We start from the raw sequence: 16,875 nt of genomic DNA, 5'->3' as shown, positions 1-16,875 counted from the left end.
AGTAGCAACTCTAGGCAAGCTCCTTATTGCTACTGTTAACAACTATTAGTATCTCCTCTGCTGCCTTGCTCCTAGTGCAGCTGCTATGCAGCATTACAGGTAGAGGCAATTAAGTGCAAGAGAGAAGGTCCTTGTGTTAGTTTGTATTTTAGAGGCAGTCTTAAGCTGGCGCAGCAGTGCTGTAGACTAGAGGCCGAAAAAAAAATTTTCTTTTAAATTAATATATAAGTAATTAAAGATTATACCTTTTTCTAATATTAAACTAAACTAAGCCTAAATAATCTTATATTCCTAAGAATTTTGTAATTGCTTATAATTAGCATCTAATAAAAAGTAATTTATACTTATTTGTTGCTATTAAGTAACTTAATAGTTATAAAAGCAAATTGCTATCTAATGTATACTGTTATTAATAAAGTGTTAAATCCACTAGTTTTTTAGTATATATTTTATATAGATCTAAGGATAAATACTTACTTAATAGCCTTCTCTTTCCTTCTTTAGTTGTTTATAAAAAATAGCAATTCTTAATAAGCCTAAAGAGAAAAGCATTATTTATTTCTTCTAAATAATAGCTTAAAGATAATTAGTATTAGCTAGGCTTTTATGTATATCTAATAAGTATTTCCCCTTATATTCTTCAATAAATTCAATAAGCTCCTTTAATTTTAAAAATATATCTATTATATATTAGCTGAGAATTCACTTTAAATTAATTCTAAATTAAGCTTAATAACTTACTAAGACTTATGTAAGGTTTGCCTATTCTTTTAATAACTCTTATAATGCCTTATAGTATAGAAGGTAGCACTTTAGATAGAGGTAGCAGTAGGTGCTTATGCTCTCTATATAAAGATATTATAATTTAAGGCATAGTTTTAGTTAATATAGAAATAATAAAGTTAAAAATAACTTTACAGTAAAAAGGAACTAATTTTGCTGTTTAATTTAAGTAATTATAATCTATAATTTAGTAATATTTTAGTTTACTTATTAAATACTAAAGTAATAGTAGTTATAACTTACTATATATTGTTTTTCTTTAAAAATTATTTATAAAAAAAGAACACTCTTTACTATATCTTAAAGTATTATTACTATTAATAATACTATAAATTTAATTATAGTAATTAATAAATTCTAGATTTACTATACTATAAAAGTAGTTATTATATTAATTAACTATATGTAATTATTAATTAATACAGTATATATAGATTTACTAAAGTTAAGTAATATATCTATAGTGTAACTCTTCTGCTATTAGTTAACAATTATTTTAAAATAGTTTGCAAGAGGTTTTTTAAGTAAATTAATTTTAAATTGTATATGCTTAACTATTAAATAATTAATATTAGTATTATAAAGAACATAAAGTAATATATACTTTACTATACCTTATAGCTTGTTTCTTAGTAGTAACACTTAAAATCTGCTCTTTTATAGAACTTAGTGTATTAAGTAGCTTAGATGTAATAACTATATAATAATAATTCTATAAATCTAGGGTAAGATATTAGCATGCTTTCCTACTAGTATACTTAAAAGTATATTAAAATACTAGAACACTCTTTAATGCTGCTAAAGTTATTGCCTTAGCAGAAAAGCTTCTTTTAATACTATATTAAATGCTTTTCTAAGGCTATTTAATATCTTCTTTCTTTAATGCTTCTATTAAAATAATATATTTAATACTATTTATTAAAGTTTATAGCATTTTAAGAATAGAAGCAGTAGAGAAGACTTAATAAACGCTTAATACATTAGTTAGGATTTAAATTTAGTTATTTAATAAGGGATTTGCTAATAGTAATAAAGGTGCTTCTAGATATTTAACTTATATAAAAAAAGTTAGTATAATAATTAAAATATATTTATTGTTTTAACTTACTTTATTAAATAGTATATACTTAGGAGCTAGAATATCTTTTAGTGCTTAAATATTCTGCAAAAGCATAGAATTAATATCTCTACTATTAGAGATAAATTTATTATAAATAGTAGGTAGATCTAGGAGTTTATAATTATTATTAATATTCTTAGTTCTAGGCAAGCTAACTAGAATATTTATTATAATAGTTAATAGAGAAAGAAGAGTATAGTAAGGTTAGAGGACTAGATTAAATTAAATTAAGATTTAATTCTAGTTAAATTTATAATGCATTTAGGAGGGAATCTCGCTAGGTATTAATAGGGGAAAAAACCCTGCCCTCTGTATATATTTCTTAATTACTAATAGTAGTCTCTATAGGTGCAATTTAACTTCTAGCCAATTAGAAAGTAGTGGGCGCCCCATAGCAATAGCAATAGTCAGGTCTCAGCTGAGGTAGGCGAGCAATGGTCGGGTCATCTGCATTCTCTTTTTGATTCTTTTTTATGCCAACCGGAACGGTCAGTCAACCAGCCACATACTCACCGCGGCACCGCGTCGAGGCGTGCCCATGTCGAACCGTGCTTCGCCTTGGTTTGCGCTACCGACGCATCACCATGTCACTCGTGTCGTGGCCGACGTTCAAAGGTCGACGCCAACGCGGACCAGACCAAGCCTGTTTCCCCATTTTCTTCTCAAGTCCCGTCAGACTGCTACTCATGGTACGGCTCCGACGGCTCTTCACCCTCTCCAGTACCATCCACGTCGCCAACAGCTCGGGTCGTCTTCCTGCTGCGTTGTCCTTGCATCTCCCGCACCCAATTGTCGGCCGTTTCCGCAGACAAACACAGGGCTGGCGCTGGCCAGTCGTTGGCACCGTGTCGACGTGGACGCACCCATTGCTCTGTTCCCATACACTGGGGACTCGGCCAACTGCCTTGTCCATCGTCGTCGATGAGCGGGCAATGGCGCTCTGAACAATTGCTTGAGAGGGGCCTGATCAAGTGCTTCGCGTCTCATGTACTTGAGTAGCGCTCGAGTATATAGACAGCACGATGATTCGCTACGTGACGCTGTCACTCACCACGTGTAGTGCCACGCGAAGGGCGCAGGCCGATACGGCGGTCTTGACGCAATGAAAGCGATGATTACGCAATCGCGATGGCTTCAAGCCCTGATCTCCCGATAAGCAGTTCGCAATGTCAAGCAGAAAAGAAACTTCCAGAAACTTCCAGAAACGTTCGGAAACGTCACCAGCACCGACAGACATGACCGCTATCTGGTGTCTTGGGTGCGCCCCAACTGTCGAGAGAAATAACTTCAACGCCAACCCCTTGCCTCAATGGGGCCTGAAGCTGCTCGACCTGATGCGCGCAATACACTAGGAGAACCGACTGCAACATCACCAACAAGTACAAAGGGGAATACAAGGAGACTGGCTGCTCGGGATGGAAGCCCGTGATATCTAGCGAGCACCGTATCAGCCCGTTCATGGACCCGGGCCAAGCGCCTGTGGTCGAGTTAGCTGTTGTCGACAAACTGCCACATCGGTGGTGCGATCATGTAGCATATGTGCTGTGACCTGTCATAGCCATGGGCAGCCTGCAAATTGTGCTAAGCGTGATGAAAAAGGAACTCGACTGGTAGGCGCGAAAGGGGACTTGTAGGCAGTTATTCATAGACTAGTGTTGAAGTGGCTTGGAGGGGAGGGGGAAACCAGTTATTCAGCTCCGATAATTGGAATGATACTGTCCTGCAGGATATTGGTGAGTTTGAGAATCAGTGACATACAGTGGGAGGCAACAAGCATTTGACGAGAGCAGATACTAGGCTATGGCGTAGTATCCTTGAGCACGCCGCGGGACATTTATGTGATTGGTAGTAGGCAAGTACATTATGCTACAGACGGCAGCATGGAGATGTCGGGGTGAATGATGGAAGCCCCAAGATAACACCAGCAGTCGTTCGGGCAGTGCTATTCAATGGCTGATTCTACCGGAGAACATTGCGCCAAATTTCGGCCACCACAGGGAAGTAGTTTGGCTTCTCAAACGTAACGTCGAAAATAAGCAAAAAAAAAAAAAAATAATGCGGCATAAATTAGGCTTTAGAGTCATCACGCAGTATCATCATATCCACTCCTCCGGTGTTTCCGTCCTTTCCGTCTGCCGTCTACTCAAGTGAACTCACTCGGTTGACGCAAATCAGCATGTATCTCAGCCAACCAACAAAGTCAAAGGCAAAAATCCTGGGCACCCTCCACACAAACTTGCCCACGAAAAACGTCAGCCTGAACGGCACAATCCATTCCGCCTGCCAAGCCGCGAGCCGCAGAATTCAGGCGTACCCTCCAGGAAACGGGTACTAGCGAGTAGGCTGAACAATTGTTCCGTAGCCCTGTCCTCCGGTCTGCACGTTGTCAGAGTACACACCTGGCGCGCGGCTGGTAGGGAATCGTCCCTGGTGTGCCTGCTCGCGGCGGTCGTAGTAGATGTATTCGAGGTAGAACGCGTGTATGTGACCCGGAAGGTATCCCAGAATCGTCAGGCAGACGTTGATCAACAAATCTTCAGCATGTCAGCCAGAATCCGAGTTGGTCGCTTTTCAATCCACTGTACGGGCAACGGAACCTACCCATGCCACATCCTGCCACCGCCCACACACCCAGCGGAGGGACTGCACACAGTAATTAGCTTGAGGGTCAATTTTGTCCCAAGATTTGGAAGGCGGCTCACAAAAAATGGTGATGATGACAATGAGGATAGCAGACGCGACACCCATATTTGCGGTTGGAAAAAAGCACCCGAGCGCAGGAAGCTGCCTGGTTGAAATTATTCTAGAGCGGGGTCAGAGGTTGCGAGACGAGGCAGCTTCAAATTCCCGTCCAAGGCCGACGCGTTATCGAGGAGTGACGAAGAAAAAATGTATTCTGGTTACAGCAACGGGCCAGTTGGCAATGAAGGACCGAGGAGTCGGGATGAGGGATTCCGGGGGGGGCGGGTGCGTCATCAACAAATGCGGGTGGCGTAACGTGATGGCGTCGGTGACGAAAAGGACCACGCACATGTGGAAAATGTCTGGCCGCCCTTTGTCAGTCTAGGTCACAGACAGCGATTCTCTGCCTGGGCGGTGATGGGCTGCTCTGTGCAAGCGCTGCTGGTTCAGTGTTCACAGCCAGTCAGTCAGGTTCTAGAATGCGACCATGACGTAACCTGCACGTGTCCGGTTGTGGACGGAAGGAGCCAACCAGCCGCCTACCAACGTGGGAATGACGAGAAAAAGCCAGCCCGGGGTCAATCAATTCACGACCAAGGCACGTCCAAAAGCCAACGAGGAGGGGGGAGAACATCGGGAGGGAAGGGATATGGCATTCTCCGTCACCTACAGCCTTATTCATTTGACCACAATGCCGTCTGTGACTCTGTGCTGGCTATCTGGCCCGGCCGGAGCCAACGCCATCCACATCTTCTCCATTGATCATGAATCTAAAATCTAGCCAGTCCATGGCCGCCGCGATTACCTAAAAATAACCTCAACACTGGACCATACTCCGTACCGGGACAGCAGCATGGTAACCACTACTTGATGCGGTTGCACGGAGGAGAGCCGTGACGGTTGTAGTTCGTGATTATCCTTGGATGGCGTAGGAGAGAACTCGCGGGTAGCGGCTGCTTCCCGACGATGCTGTCCGCCGCGAGGGAGAGAAGAGAGCTCTGAAGCGTGAACTTTTGGACTTTGTACTCGCAGCCTCGCTTCATGCATGCGGACGTTTATGCCGTGTTGCCAATTCGCGGGGCTTTTCTGACCAGGCAAAGACGCCACCGATGGCCACAGCTCAAACAAACCGTCTCTTTGTGGAACGTGCCGACTGATCAGAGCTACAACATTGCTCTTTCGTCGAGTGAGTACGTTACTCATCGCCCCTGATCCGGTTCTCTTCGTGCGGGCTGGTCTGGCTTCGGCACAGGACGACATATTATTCCAGGGGTCTGTAAGGGGTATGGAATCGAATATGGATGGCATGACTGCTTCGTTATGCTATCGTGAACATACGGGATAGATGGCGCGCCTTTTCTTCCTGGCCCCTCGAAGGTGCCCGGAGCGGATTCTTATTGTTATTGTCTGTCAGCTTAAATGGGCGTTATGGGACCTTGATGACATGTGCTATGTAGTTCCTATGTGCCATGTGCCTTCTGCCATGTGCCATCGTCATAATGCAAGAGTTGATCATGGCAAGCCGCAAGCATGTGTGCTTTGACCGGTAAGCGCGTTGCATGACAGCCAGCATGTCACAGCATCCAACTCGCTTGACCAGCCTTGGTTGCCGTTCTGTGTGGTCAGGTCACTGGTGCTGATATATTCCATGCTGAGCAAAACTACAGGTACCATTCTAGGGGAGCATCCATCCCACGACTGTCCCAGCTTCCAGCTTCGTGGGAGCGAGGAATGGCAGTCAGGAATCAGGATCGCCGCATTATTGAGTGCGTGGCTGGGTAAGGAGTACAGAGCAGTACAGCTTTGCAACGGGACTGATTGGTTTCATCACAGTACGGAGTGCAAATTCCTCGAGTCATCTCTTCAAGGACGATCCTGGAACGTCTCCGGACCTGCCTAGCCCTTCCCTAGGTAGATTCGCGCATCATCGCAGTGAGGTTGCTTAGCCTTCTGGGTGGCCAAATGGCGCAGCCTTCCCGTTGGTACATGTTCATGTATCTTCCTGCCCCGGCCACTTAAACTGACAGACTGACGAGCCATGTTGCCATGGTCCCTGACTCCCCGACTCTGTGGTGCCTCCCAGGAGTGTGGATCCTGCGTGTTCGGAGTCGAGTAAGTGGACACATTGTGCAGGACTCAGGAGGAGGAGTGGCAGTAATACTTCAGATGCTACATGGCATTGGAGTGCAACCATACGTAGCTGCAATTCCAAATAACTACTAGACACTGTTTTAGGGCCTGTCCGGATACCTAGGCCCGAGTCGCTGAGTAGGCGCTTGCCTGCCGCAGAGCGTTTATTCACGCCGCCTGTTGTTATGTTATGGGGCTTCCCAATTTGTCCGCGTACTGACTGGATGATTCTTCGTCGCCGTCTTGCCTGGCTGGAGTTGGTTTTGCCGTCGTAGGTTGGCAGGATGGTTATTGACTTGGCTCCGCCCATTAGGTCTATGCCGGTGTAATGTCCCTTGTTCGAACGGTCAACACTGTCTGTCGACTAACAGCCTGGGATTGAGCAACCATTGATCCCAGCACCAAACACCACGCGCCCAGTGTGCTTGCTCTAGTCTCAAATACTCTCCACGTTGGTCAAGCCGGCCATTTCCGCAGACACACGTTCGTCCCCTGTCGGCCGGTCTGACCAGGAGGGTGTGGTTCGTCCTTGGTTGGGTGCGGTCAACCTTTCGATACAGAGTATAGGGTTTGCTAGATTGATGCCGGTGTCTTCAACTATTTATTTACCAAGTAGGTATTTCTTTCTTTATTTTTCAACGACGAGACACCCTCCATGCCCTGCAACCGCCAGCCGCCAGCCGCCAGCTGCCAGCGCTAAACCGGACTTGCCAACTGCCCGCCAACCCCCCAAAAGACCACCACACAGCCCACAGCCCACCGCCCACCGCCCACCGCCCACAACCCGCAGTCCTTTCGGCCCGTGCGATTCTCCAGCTCCGTCCGACCTGCGGCTCTTTTTGCTCGGCAAAACCTCCTGAAGCTTCCAGTTGTTCCCTCCTGACCCAACACTTCTCAATCCGCAACCGTCACACCTTGGAGAACCGGCTGGGTCACAGGCTGCATCTCCGTCCTTTCTCTACTCTCCTCGACTCGACCTTCCTCGCGAAAGTCGACCAGCGAGAAGACTGCCCCGACGCCGCCGCGTACGCCAATCAATATCCTGCGTTGCTTGCTGAGCCCCGACGCTCCGCTGGCCACCATGTCGTCCCAGCAGGTTCCTCAGCTCAACGTCGATCGCTATGTCGTGATCCACGTTGCAACGACGTGTGATGAACACGGTGTCTACGTGACCAAAGACTCTGCTGAGGTCATTGAGCTCGGATGGATTCTTCTTGATGCCAACTCGCTCGAGGAGGTGAGATATTCCCCACCAATTTCCCGAAGCCACGACAACTTGGTTCTTCCTTGGTATTCATCCGCATTTCACCAACCTGGGAAGCCATTGCTAACTTTTTCTCCCTCCTTTTTCTACATTGGCAGATCACACACGAAAGTGTCCTTGTTAAACCTGTCAATACCCCAATAACCCCTCTTTGCAGTACGTAAACCAACCTGATGGTGATTTTTTTGCTTCCCGGGCCATGCAAAAGAACTTTGAATCCTTCGCCCCTATCCATCGCAACAAGTCCCTTTGTCCACAAATATGCCATCTTCCGCAATCTATGAGTGCTCGCTCGCTCGCAAAAAAAAAAAAGAAAAAAGAAAAAAAGAAAAAAAAAGAAAAGAAAAGAGAGAGTAATGCAGCTAACAAGGTCTGCCGTGTAGCAAGCCTTACGACTCTCACTTGGGAACACGTTCGAAACGCGGGTACCTTTAGAGACGCTATCTCTCGATTCGATACGTTCGCGACGGAGTACCTGACTTCCAAGAACCTCGACTTCGTTTTTGTCACACTGGACGCCTGGGACCTCCGTGTCCAGCTTCCCCGAGAGGCCCGGGACAAGGCTGTCGTTCTTCCCCCTTATCTGCAACACTCACGCACATTCGATCTTCGAACGGAATATCAGCGATGGCAGCAGCACCACCCGGAGTCTCTGCCTTTTGGTCCCTCAATGCTGTCCAACATTTGCGCTGCTCTCGAGGTTGAACCCGTCCAGGCCAGCGCCCCGATCAAGCACAACCTTCCGTTTCACTTGCAAGCTCTGGCTCCTGCTTCTCCCCGCCGTGCCATGGAAGAGGCCATTACTCTGGCCCGTGTTCTTCGTGGCTTGATCCGAAAGTCACAGCCATCTCAGGATCATCCAGATGTCTTGACCAGACCTATGGATGCTAGAGCCGACGTCCGTGCGTTCCTCTCTGAGAGAAGCAAGGTCCTCCATATGTCTGGCCTTCCCCACGACACTACCCAGTCGGAGCTTGAGAGCTGGTTCACTCAGTTTGGCGGTCGACCCATCGCATTTTGGACCTTGCGTACTCCTGAGCAGCACAAACCTACCGGAACCGGCTTTGCAGTATTCTCTTCTCACGAGGAGGTAAGTCGCATTTCTGTTGGAATAAATTGTTCCTGCAAATTGAATTTTGCCGAGACAACGTTGCAGCGGCCCTTGTACTTACTCGTCATTTAGGCGGCTGAGAGCCTTTGTATGAATGGGCGTGCCTTGAATGAAAAGGCTATTGAGGTTTCTCCCTCCTCCAGCCGCGTGCTTGACCGCGCCCAGGATATTCTCACTCCGTTCCCCCCTAGCAAGAACCGCCCGCGACCTGGCGATTGGACATGCCCTTCGTGCGGTTTCTCAAACTTCCAGCGCCGAACTGCTTGTTTCAGATGCTCATTCCCTGCTGCTGGAAGTGGTCCAGGTGGTGCCGACGCAGCTGGCGGTTATGGATATGGCGGCGGCTACGGACCTCCTGCCATGATGCCGCCTCCACCTCACGGAGGCCATCATGGTCCCATGGGCCACGGTGGTCGTATGGGCGGTGGTGGTGTCGTCCCTTTTCGTGCTGGTGACTGGAAGTGTGGCAACGAAGTCTGTGGGTATCACAACTTCGCCAAAAACGTTTGCTGCCTCCGCTGCGGCGCCAGTCGAGCTGGCGCTGCTGTAGTTGCAGATTCCGGTTATCCTTCCCCGATGGACAACTCCTCTCAGTACAGCATGGCCCAGGGATCCATGGCTGGCACTCCTGGCCCCGGTCCCTTCAACTCGAGTAACTCCTTTGGTTCAGGTGCCGGCTACAATCAACATTTTGGAGGCCCTCCAAGCCACTTCCTCCCCGCTGGGATTGGCGGCGGTGCCGGTGGATATCCTAGCTCTATGAACAACCAGACCTTTGCCTCGACTCCCGGGTCACACTCTGCTGGTCCCTTCGATAGCCGAGCTGCCGAGGCTGCCTTCCAGTCTGCCTCCAACGGGCCTGTGTCTGCCGGTTCTGGACCTTCGAATCACTTCTACACCAACAACGGCGGCGGAGAAAACGATCCCTTCGCATTTCTTTCTGCAGGAATTGGCGGACTTTCTGTTAGTGGCAATGACGCTCGACAAAACGGTGGTGGTGCCCCCCCAAGCAAGTCTCCTGCTTAAAGCACCAGAACCACGTGCGGCTGTAGTTTAGGTGCCGGCTTTTGCACTAGCCTTTCTAGACTGCCATTTTCAACGTTACGTTTGCGTATCTATCCGTCGATTTTTCTGTCTACAAAACAAAGAACGACTTTGGAATGATGAGCATAGAGAGCACTTGACCTTCGACAAAAACAAAAACATACTTCTGGACTTGGCTTGCTATTTTCAAGGGAACGGGGAATACCGGTGCGTATTGACTTTTTTTCATTTATTTTTTTTTTTGCAGGACCAGGGCGGAGTGTCAGACTTCTATTTCAGGCGGGATGTGGTAAGAGGCAAAATTTGACAGGATGGAAAGACAAAAGTGACACTATACCATAGCTGCTCTGGGTTGACGAGACTTCGGTGAAGGATTCTAGGACCATGTTTTTTATTTTCCTTTTTTTTTCACATTTGTTTTTTTATGTCTCTGTCGCAGCAGCGGAGGGTGGCCCGCATATCTTGTGATAAAAGGGTGGGAAGGTTGATCTGGGACTTTGTGGGACGGATTGTGGTATCTTGCTGGAAAGCCATTTTTGTCCCGGATGGGTGCATAGCGAAAGGGAGTGTAAGGGTATACCTTTGGCCATGGCGTGTGACATGAAATATTCCGGTTTCACTCAGTGTCTGCATATACTTGTCCGTCCATCGAGGGATCGAGGTCGTGGTGTTCTTTTTTTTCGATCCTTGCGTCTGGTCGGCCGTTTTCTCACTTACTGCTCATGGCCCATGCTACGTCGGCCGTGGTTAAGGGCATTTCTTGTCTGTCTTGTTCTCCCTCCCTACGACTGACTCTCTTTCGCACTTGTCCATTTCTGTTGCGATCATTTTGTCAAGTTTGTTTGCCTTCCATCTGCCCCCCCCTTTTAGATGCCACCCCTTCCAACCTTCTGCATGAACGAATCTAGAGATTTCTTCATGATTTGCCGAGAAAGGAATTTTTTTGGTTTTCGGGTTTGAGGGAGAAGTAGATTGCTTGCGCAGAGAGTTGGGAGCAATGTAAGAAGAAAAGCAGATGGCAGAGTTGGATCTGTATACGGGGCGAGGACTCGGGGAGATTTTGACAGAACAACAATGCATTGCCTATTAGCCTATTATTGAGGTTCACGTGCGCTGTTGACTCTACCTGGCTTGTGTTTCGCTTATTGATACGAGTGAAGGGTGCCTGGGTGTGTCTGTGTGTTGTCACTGTTGTGTGAGCCAGAGCTAAAAGCCCAACGCGGTGAAGGGAGAGGAGCAGGTTCTCGGAGCCGTATGACCCTTTGTGCGTGATTTATGATTTATTCATTGACAGTAAAGTATTTATGAACTACAGGGCGCTTTCCCAACACCCACGGCTGGCTGGCTGCGAACTACGCATGATAATAGTCGCCGAGCAGCTGCCTCAACTCGACGCTAGGTTGGACCCCGTCCCCGTGAAGAAACTCGCCCAACTCGCGCAGCAGCGGATCATGCAGCGCGCCGTCCTCCGTGTCGCTGCCGGCGTCCTCGTCACCGGCCAGGCTTTCGTCGCCCACGATGATGGTCTCTGCCTCGCTCTCGCGGTCGCCTTCCCCGTCGGCCTCGGCGGCCCTATTGGCTTCCTCGTGCGCCAGCCAGGCCTGCCAGTCCCTCCCGCCTTCCGCCTGGCCCTTGGAATAATTATACCACGCCTGCGCTCTGAGCTTTTGGTCCTCCCCCAGATCGGGGCCGACAGTCGTCAATGCGGCGTTGACAAAGTCCTCCCACCCTTGCTTGTCGTTCATTTCCGGGACGCTGACCTTCTTTTCGTCCTTGCGTGGGGATCGGACGATGAAGCCGCGGTTGATTTCTTCGTCGAGCGGGTAAGGGTGCTCTTCTCCCGCGTCGTCGTCGGAGTCGCCTTCTGAGGAGTCGCCTGTCCAGGCTAGTGCTCTCAGGCGGTCGTCTTCGTCGTCATCCAGGATTTTCTGCTTCTGTTCCGCGGACAGGTGGAAGAAGCTCTTCTTCAGGGCGTGCTTCTTCTTCCAGTGGTACGACGTGTCCATGTGCTTGAGGACGTTCTCCTCGTCGGAGATGTACATGTCGTCTTGGGTGGGGACGATGTTGTCGCCGCTGCGGGTGTCGAAGTACCCCCACATCATCATGTATATCAAGTGATGCTCCAGATCGAGAGTCCGTGCCGTGGCTTCCATGGGGATGAGTTCGTCCGGGCGGAGGAGATGGTTGTCCCCCAGGCCCCAGCCCTCGTAGTGGCCCGTTCCCACTTCGTGAAGGGGCACGCCGTGGATGGTGGTCTGCTCGCCGGCCTGGTTGGCGGCGAGCTCGGGAGGGACGTCGTACTGGTATCGGACCTGGAGGTCGATTAGGTCGGGGAGGGTGGTGAACCTCTTGCGCAGGAGAAGCTGCCAGAGCGGGTAGAGGCCCTTTTGGCCCAGGAACAGGTGGAGGAGCTCGGGGCTGCCGGGGCCGTAGGTGGGATCGTTGAACGCCATGAGGAGCTTCATGAAGAACATTTGAGCATTGTAGATGTGGCCGTCTGACCAGATGTCCTGGTTGCGCAGGAGAGCCTGCCGCTGGCCAGAGGTGGCTATGTCCATGAGCAGCCAGAGCCGCAGCAGCGTCCCGTGCATCGACTTGGGCATGAGGAAGCCGTTTCTGGCCATGATGCCGATGATTTGCCTGCAGCACCGGTCCCTGCCCAGGACGAGCTGCAGGTATCGCAGGCCGGGAACCGAGCGGACCTGGGCCATGAGCTCGGGGTTTGTCCTCGCCGCCTCACCTCCCTGGCACTGCTCGTGCCATGTCCTCCCCGCCGGGTCCGTCACCAGGACTCGTCGGTACAGGCGGAACTCGAATATCTTGCCTGCCTCGGGGGCTCGGTGTGCAATCCACATGCGGATGCTGGAGAGCATGTGTTCGTTGATGGCACTGTGAAAGGTACGGCTCGTCGCGTACAGGTTGACCAGGTCCTCGGGCGCGAGCTGTTTTCCTAATTCAACTGCTAGTTCGACCCTTGCGCACATTGCTGTTATTATGTCTTGATTATAATACTTGAGACTTAGCGGTGCCACTTCTGTTCGAGAATTATACGGATCGTCTTTGCCAAAGTACTGCTCCAGTCCGTCGTCGTCAAACTTGAATCGCTTAGACGGCTGGCCATGGCTCTCTTCCTCGACAATCATCGGCTCGGGCATGTTTCCATCGTTGGACTCGTGGATTTCAGTCCCCATCTGCAGCAAGTCTGCTTCCATGTCGTCGAGGATGGAGATGCCCCGGTCCCGAATCTCGGGCTTAATGGCCCTTTCCCGCTCCACTTCCGAGGTGGCATAGCGCTTGATGGCTTCCGCGATTTGTTCAAGGGAGACGGGCTCGGAGGACGACGCGTTGAGGCCCCGGAGCTGGTCGAGCGCAATGTGCGCGAATATGGCGGCTTCTTGGGTGTTGAAGCCATACACGCGCGCGTTGCGCTTGATCGTGTTTGGATTGAACGGGAGCGCCATGATGAAGGGGCGGGAAACGCAGGAAGAGGGAAGAAGCCTGCAAGGAGAATCAACCGCTACACAGTTAGCGCGGTATTAGAAGTTGTGTGGTGCGGCGCACTCGAGGCTCTCGCTAGATGCTGGAGAGGCTGAGAGATTTGCATCGTGGTCACCCATTGTCTGCCTGTATTCAATGTTATCGGGCGAACTCACTTGTTGTTGACCACGAGTGCGGTCTCGTCGTGAACCGGGTACAACCACCTGGCCGCATACGCAGGTGGTTCGCAATGAATCAGAGTCAGCATCTCGTTTGCTGCCAGCTGCCGCGGCCTGTTGACACCCGAGACAGCTGACACCCGAGAATTTCGAAACAATGAACCGGCTGTAAAATACTATCCATTCATAACCTTAATACAAGGAAGGGCGCATCGGTCACATCTCCCCAAACTAGCAAAAAAGGGCTCCGACTTATCGTGGACTCCATTCTCCGGGCCTCAGTCGTCGGAAATACTCCCCAGCCTCATTATCAACTCCGAGCAGAACTTTTCGGTCTCCTCATCCTATGAAGAACGATACTTCCTCCCCTCTGCGAACTTCCACCTCATCTATCGGTCAAGTTCATCAACCGGCAACTCGCCGTCATCCTTGCCGACAATAGACTCTGCCACTTTCCAGATTTGGAGCAAATTGTCCTCGGCAGCACTGGCAACCAGCCATGGTTCGTTGGGATTCCAGCTGAAGTCGGCAAGGTGGTTCGTGTGTCCGCCATGCATGAATAGCCTAGCGGGTTATTAGACTTGCTGGAGCTCATAGATAAAGGGTCTTGGTCGCTTACAGTTCCGGGGGGCCGTCTTCTTGATCATCAGGTAGTTGCTCCTCTCCAACGCGAGAAAGATCCCAGAAAATGATCCTCCTGTCGTAGCTACCACTGCCCAAAATTCCAGCCTCTGACGGGTGCCACGATATGCTCGTCACGGCATCGTTGTGTCCTTCAAGGGTGTGCACCTTTTCTTTGACATTTCGCAGATCCCAGATAGCAACAGTCTTGTCGGCAGACGCTGTAGCTACAAGGACTTCTAAGTTGGGGTTGAAGGCTAGGGAATTTATGGCGTCAAGGTGGCCGCGTTTGGCCACAAGGGCTGCAGTAGTTGTGTCATCGTGTCTGATGTCAACAATCTGAAGAGTCTGGTCGTCACTAACAGACCCGATCAGATTCTTCGAGATGGGATGATATTGGACATCATTGACAACTTGTGCGTGATGAGTATAACGACGGAAAGGCTTGAGAACCTTAGATTCGGCCTCGAGCGCTTTCAGGTCCCTGTCCATTGTCAGCATTTTTTGGTCCCAGTCTGCGGGTCGTCTCGCGCAAAACGCTGCTGCTGCCTACCACAAGCACATAGTCTTGTCTTCACTTCCGGAAGCCAAGCATCCAGCCTCGTGGGGGTTCCAGGCGAGACCGAAGCCTTCTGCCTTGTGTCCACTCAGCTCAATCTGGGCATTTACTTTGCCAAGAGAGGCGGGTTGAAGAGGGTGTTTGGTGCGGTCGAAGATGAGAATCTTGCCATCTACGCACAAAGTGGCAATAATGTCTGGATTCTGGGGCTGGTATCTGGCCTTGTTTACCTCGCCCGGGTGCTCGATCTTTTGGACAATGTCACACCTGATGGCAGCGACGTCGCCAGGGTTGCCATAGCCCCCAATTTCACCTCGCTCTTCATCATAGTTGGCGGGGTCTGGGGCAACCGCCTTGGGGATCTGAACGTCGGCAATCTGCAAGAAGTTGGCGCTCCCGTCCGAGGTATGCGTTCCAAGCAGCAGTCGGTGCATGCGGTAGTTTTTGCCCTCGGGTTCCTTGACATCGGGGAACCATTGAACAGTCAGCGTTGGCCATGTCAAGGCCGTTCTAGTGTTTGTTAAATAAGAATTCACGAGGCAACGGTGGAGTGGAAGCTGCTTGCGACGTACCCCAAAATCATATCATACAAGAATGGGCTGTTCTTTTTCCACGTTTTGTACTCTGGTACCTCATGATTAGAGCCCACTCCCATCGTACGATGCTTTCTAGCGAGTCTGAGGAGCACATACCCTCGTTGATAAGGCGCTCGATCTGGTCGTCCTCCTCCTCGTATGACATTTCGACTATGAGCGGCTAGTCAGCATACGATGACGGCCCAAGGTTTGACCGGAAGGTAAAATGAATGTAGTGTAGTAAGGATGCGAGCTTACCATCAACCTCGGGGTCCGAAACTTGAGCGGGGGGCATGGTGTATCTGTTGGCAATAAGTAATGCAGATGGGATCTTCTTATGGTATCAGCTTCTCAAGCTTGGACAGGCCACCGATGGCGATTGGTGGTGGTGATGCGACGCTGTCTGCAAAATGCGTCGTTGGACGGCCAACTTGGTTTGCACGCGTCGCGCGTAAAGTGACCGGCCTCGTCAACCAATGATGTGCCGTGGTCGCATCCATCCCACCAGGTGCACCTGGCGACTGCCGTGAAAAAGCTGTGAGCTACCCTGTACTCCCGAAACCCTGAAGCAGCAGGAATAAGTATTGATGTAGCAAATCATGGGTTTGGTCTCAACATTGCTGAATTGGTTCAATTATCTTGATTATCTTTCCAGTTTTTTTGAAATTGTGACAATATATTGCCCTACCGAGTGTGCAGTACATGTCTCTCGGCCACCAGGGAGCGATTCGCATGACGCCTGTTGAGTACTATCCCAGTTGCCACCACTTGAACCCCACCTTGAGCCTCCTGCACTAGCTCTGGCATGCCTGATGATGATTCTTGCTCCAACAAGTTACAACCGCCCTTCATACCTTCAATATTGGCCAACCTCCTAGACTCTCTCCCTGCGAACTGATTCAGTTGTGCAAATTGAGTTTTTTTTGTTCGCCTTCAAATTCTGCGCACTCTTTGTTGTCACCATTGTGTTTTGTTCTGGCGCAACAGACTGGTCGATCCGAGGTTGAGCCTCCACAGTATTTTCATTTTTCGCATTGCGCAAATCGACGTAACGTGGCCGAACATATTGTCCCCTATTGCTCATCGGAGCTGTGGTACATTCATTTCTTTAATTTTTCTGGGCTGACGATTGGCCACCCCCCGCTGCTATGGGGTTTGTTTAAGCACCGTTCGACCTGAAGAATTAACGCTGACTGGTCATTCTAGTGTTCCCAAGTTCTTCAGATGGCTCTCGGAGCGATACCCTGCCATTTCGCAACTCATTGCGGAGAATCGGATACCGGAGTTTGATTGTCTTTATGTTCGACATACCCTCGCCCGTTCGACTCGC

The 16,875-nt window shown here is 49.6% G+C and overlaps 4 protein-coding genes across 4 annotated transcripts; 1 reads left to right on the top strand and 3 right to left on the bottom strand.

Moving 5' to 3' along the window:
- Positions 1–4,234: 4,234 nt before the first annotated feature.
- On the bottom strand, positions 4,235–4,651 carry MAM_00460 (Plasma membrane proteolipid 3; the record flags this gene model as incomplete). Its single annotated transcript, XM_040819259.1, has 3 exons — positions 4,235–4,437; positions 4,505–4,546; positions 4,606–4,651. The coding sequence occupies 3 exons, from the start codon at positions 4,649–4,651 to the stop codon at positions 4,235–4,237; spliced, it is 291 nt and encodes a 96-aa protein (XP_040682524.1).
- Positions 4,652–7,796: 3,145 nt separating this feature from the next.
- MAM_00459 (Zinc finger, RanBP2-type) lies at positions 7,797–10,116 on the top strand (the record flags this gene model as incomplete). Its single annotated transcript, XM_040819258.1, has 3 exons — positions 7,797–7,952; positions 8,350–9,069; positions 9,163–10,116. 3 exons carry the CDS (start codon positions 7,797–7,799, stop codon positions 10,114–10,116), a joined length of 1,830 nt encoding a protein of 609 aa, XP_040682523.1.
- A 1,370-nt stretch (positions 10,117–11,486) lies between these two features.
- MAM_00458 (uncharacterized protein) lies at positions 11,487–13,595 on the bottom strand (the record flags this gene model as incomplete). The annotated part of the gene is made up of 1 exon (XM_040819257.1): positions 11,487–13,595. The coding sequence occupies one exon, from the start codon at positions 13,593–13,595 to the stop codon at positions 11,487–11,489; it is 2,109 nt and encodes a 702-aa protein (XP_040682522.1).
- A 584-nt stretch (positions 13,596–14,179) lies between these two features.
- Positions 14,180–15,840, bottom strand: MAM_00457 (chromatin assembly factor 1 subunit C; the record flags this gene model as incomplete). The annotated part of the gene is made up of 6 exons (XM_040819256.1): positions 14,180–14,354; positions 14,410–14,895; positions 14,965–15,480; positions 15,543–15,594; positions 15,663–15,716; positions 15,804–15,840. 6 exons carry the CDS (start codon positions 15,838–15,840, stop codon positions 14,180–14,182), a joined length of 1,320 nt encoding a protein of 439 aa, XP_040682521.1.
- Between the last annotated feature and the right edge of the window lie 1,035 nt (positions 15,841–16,875).

This window comes from Metarhizium album, assembly GCF_000804445.1.
Source record: "Metarhizium album ARSEF 1941 chromosome Unknown scaffold_1, whole genome shotgun sequence".
Lineage (NCBI taxonomy): Eukaryota > Fungi > Ascomycota > Sordariomycetes > Hypocreales > Clavicipitaceae > Metarhizium > Metarhizium album.
Note: the sequence above shows the minus strand (reverse complement) of the source record. Positions and strands in the feature narration are given on the sequence as shown.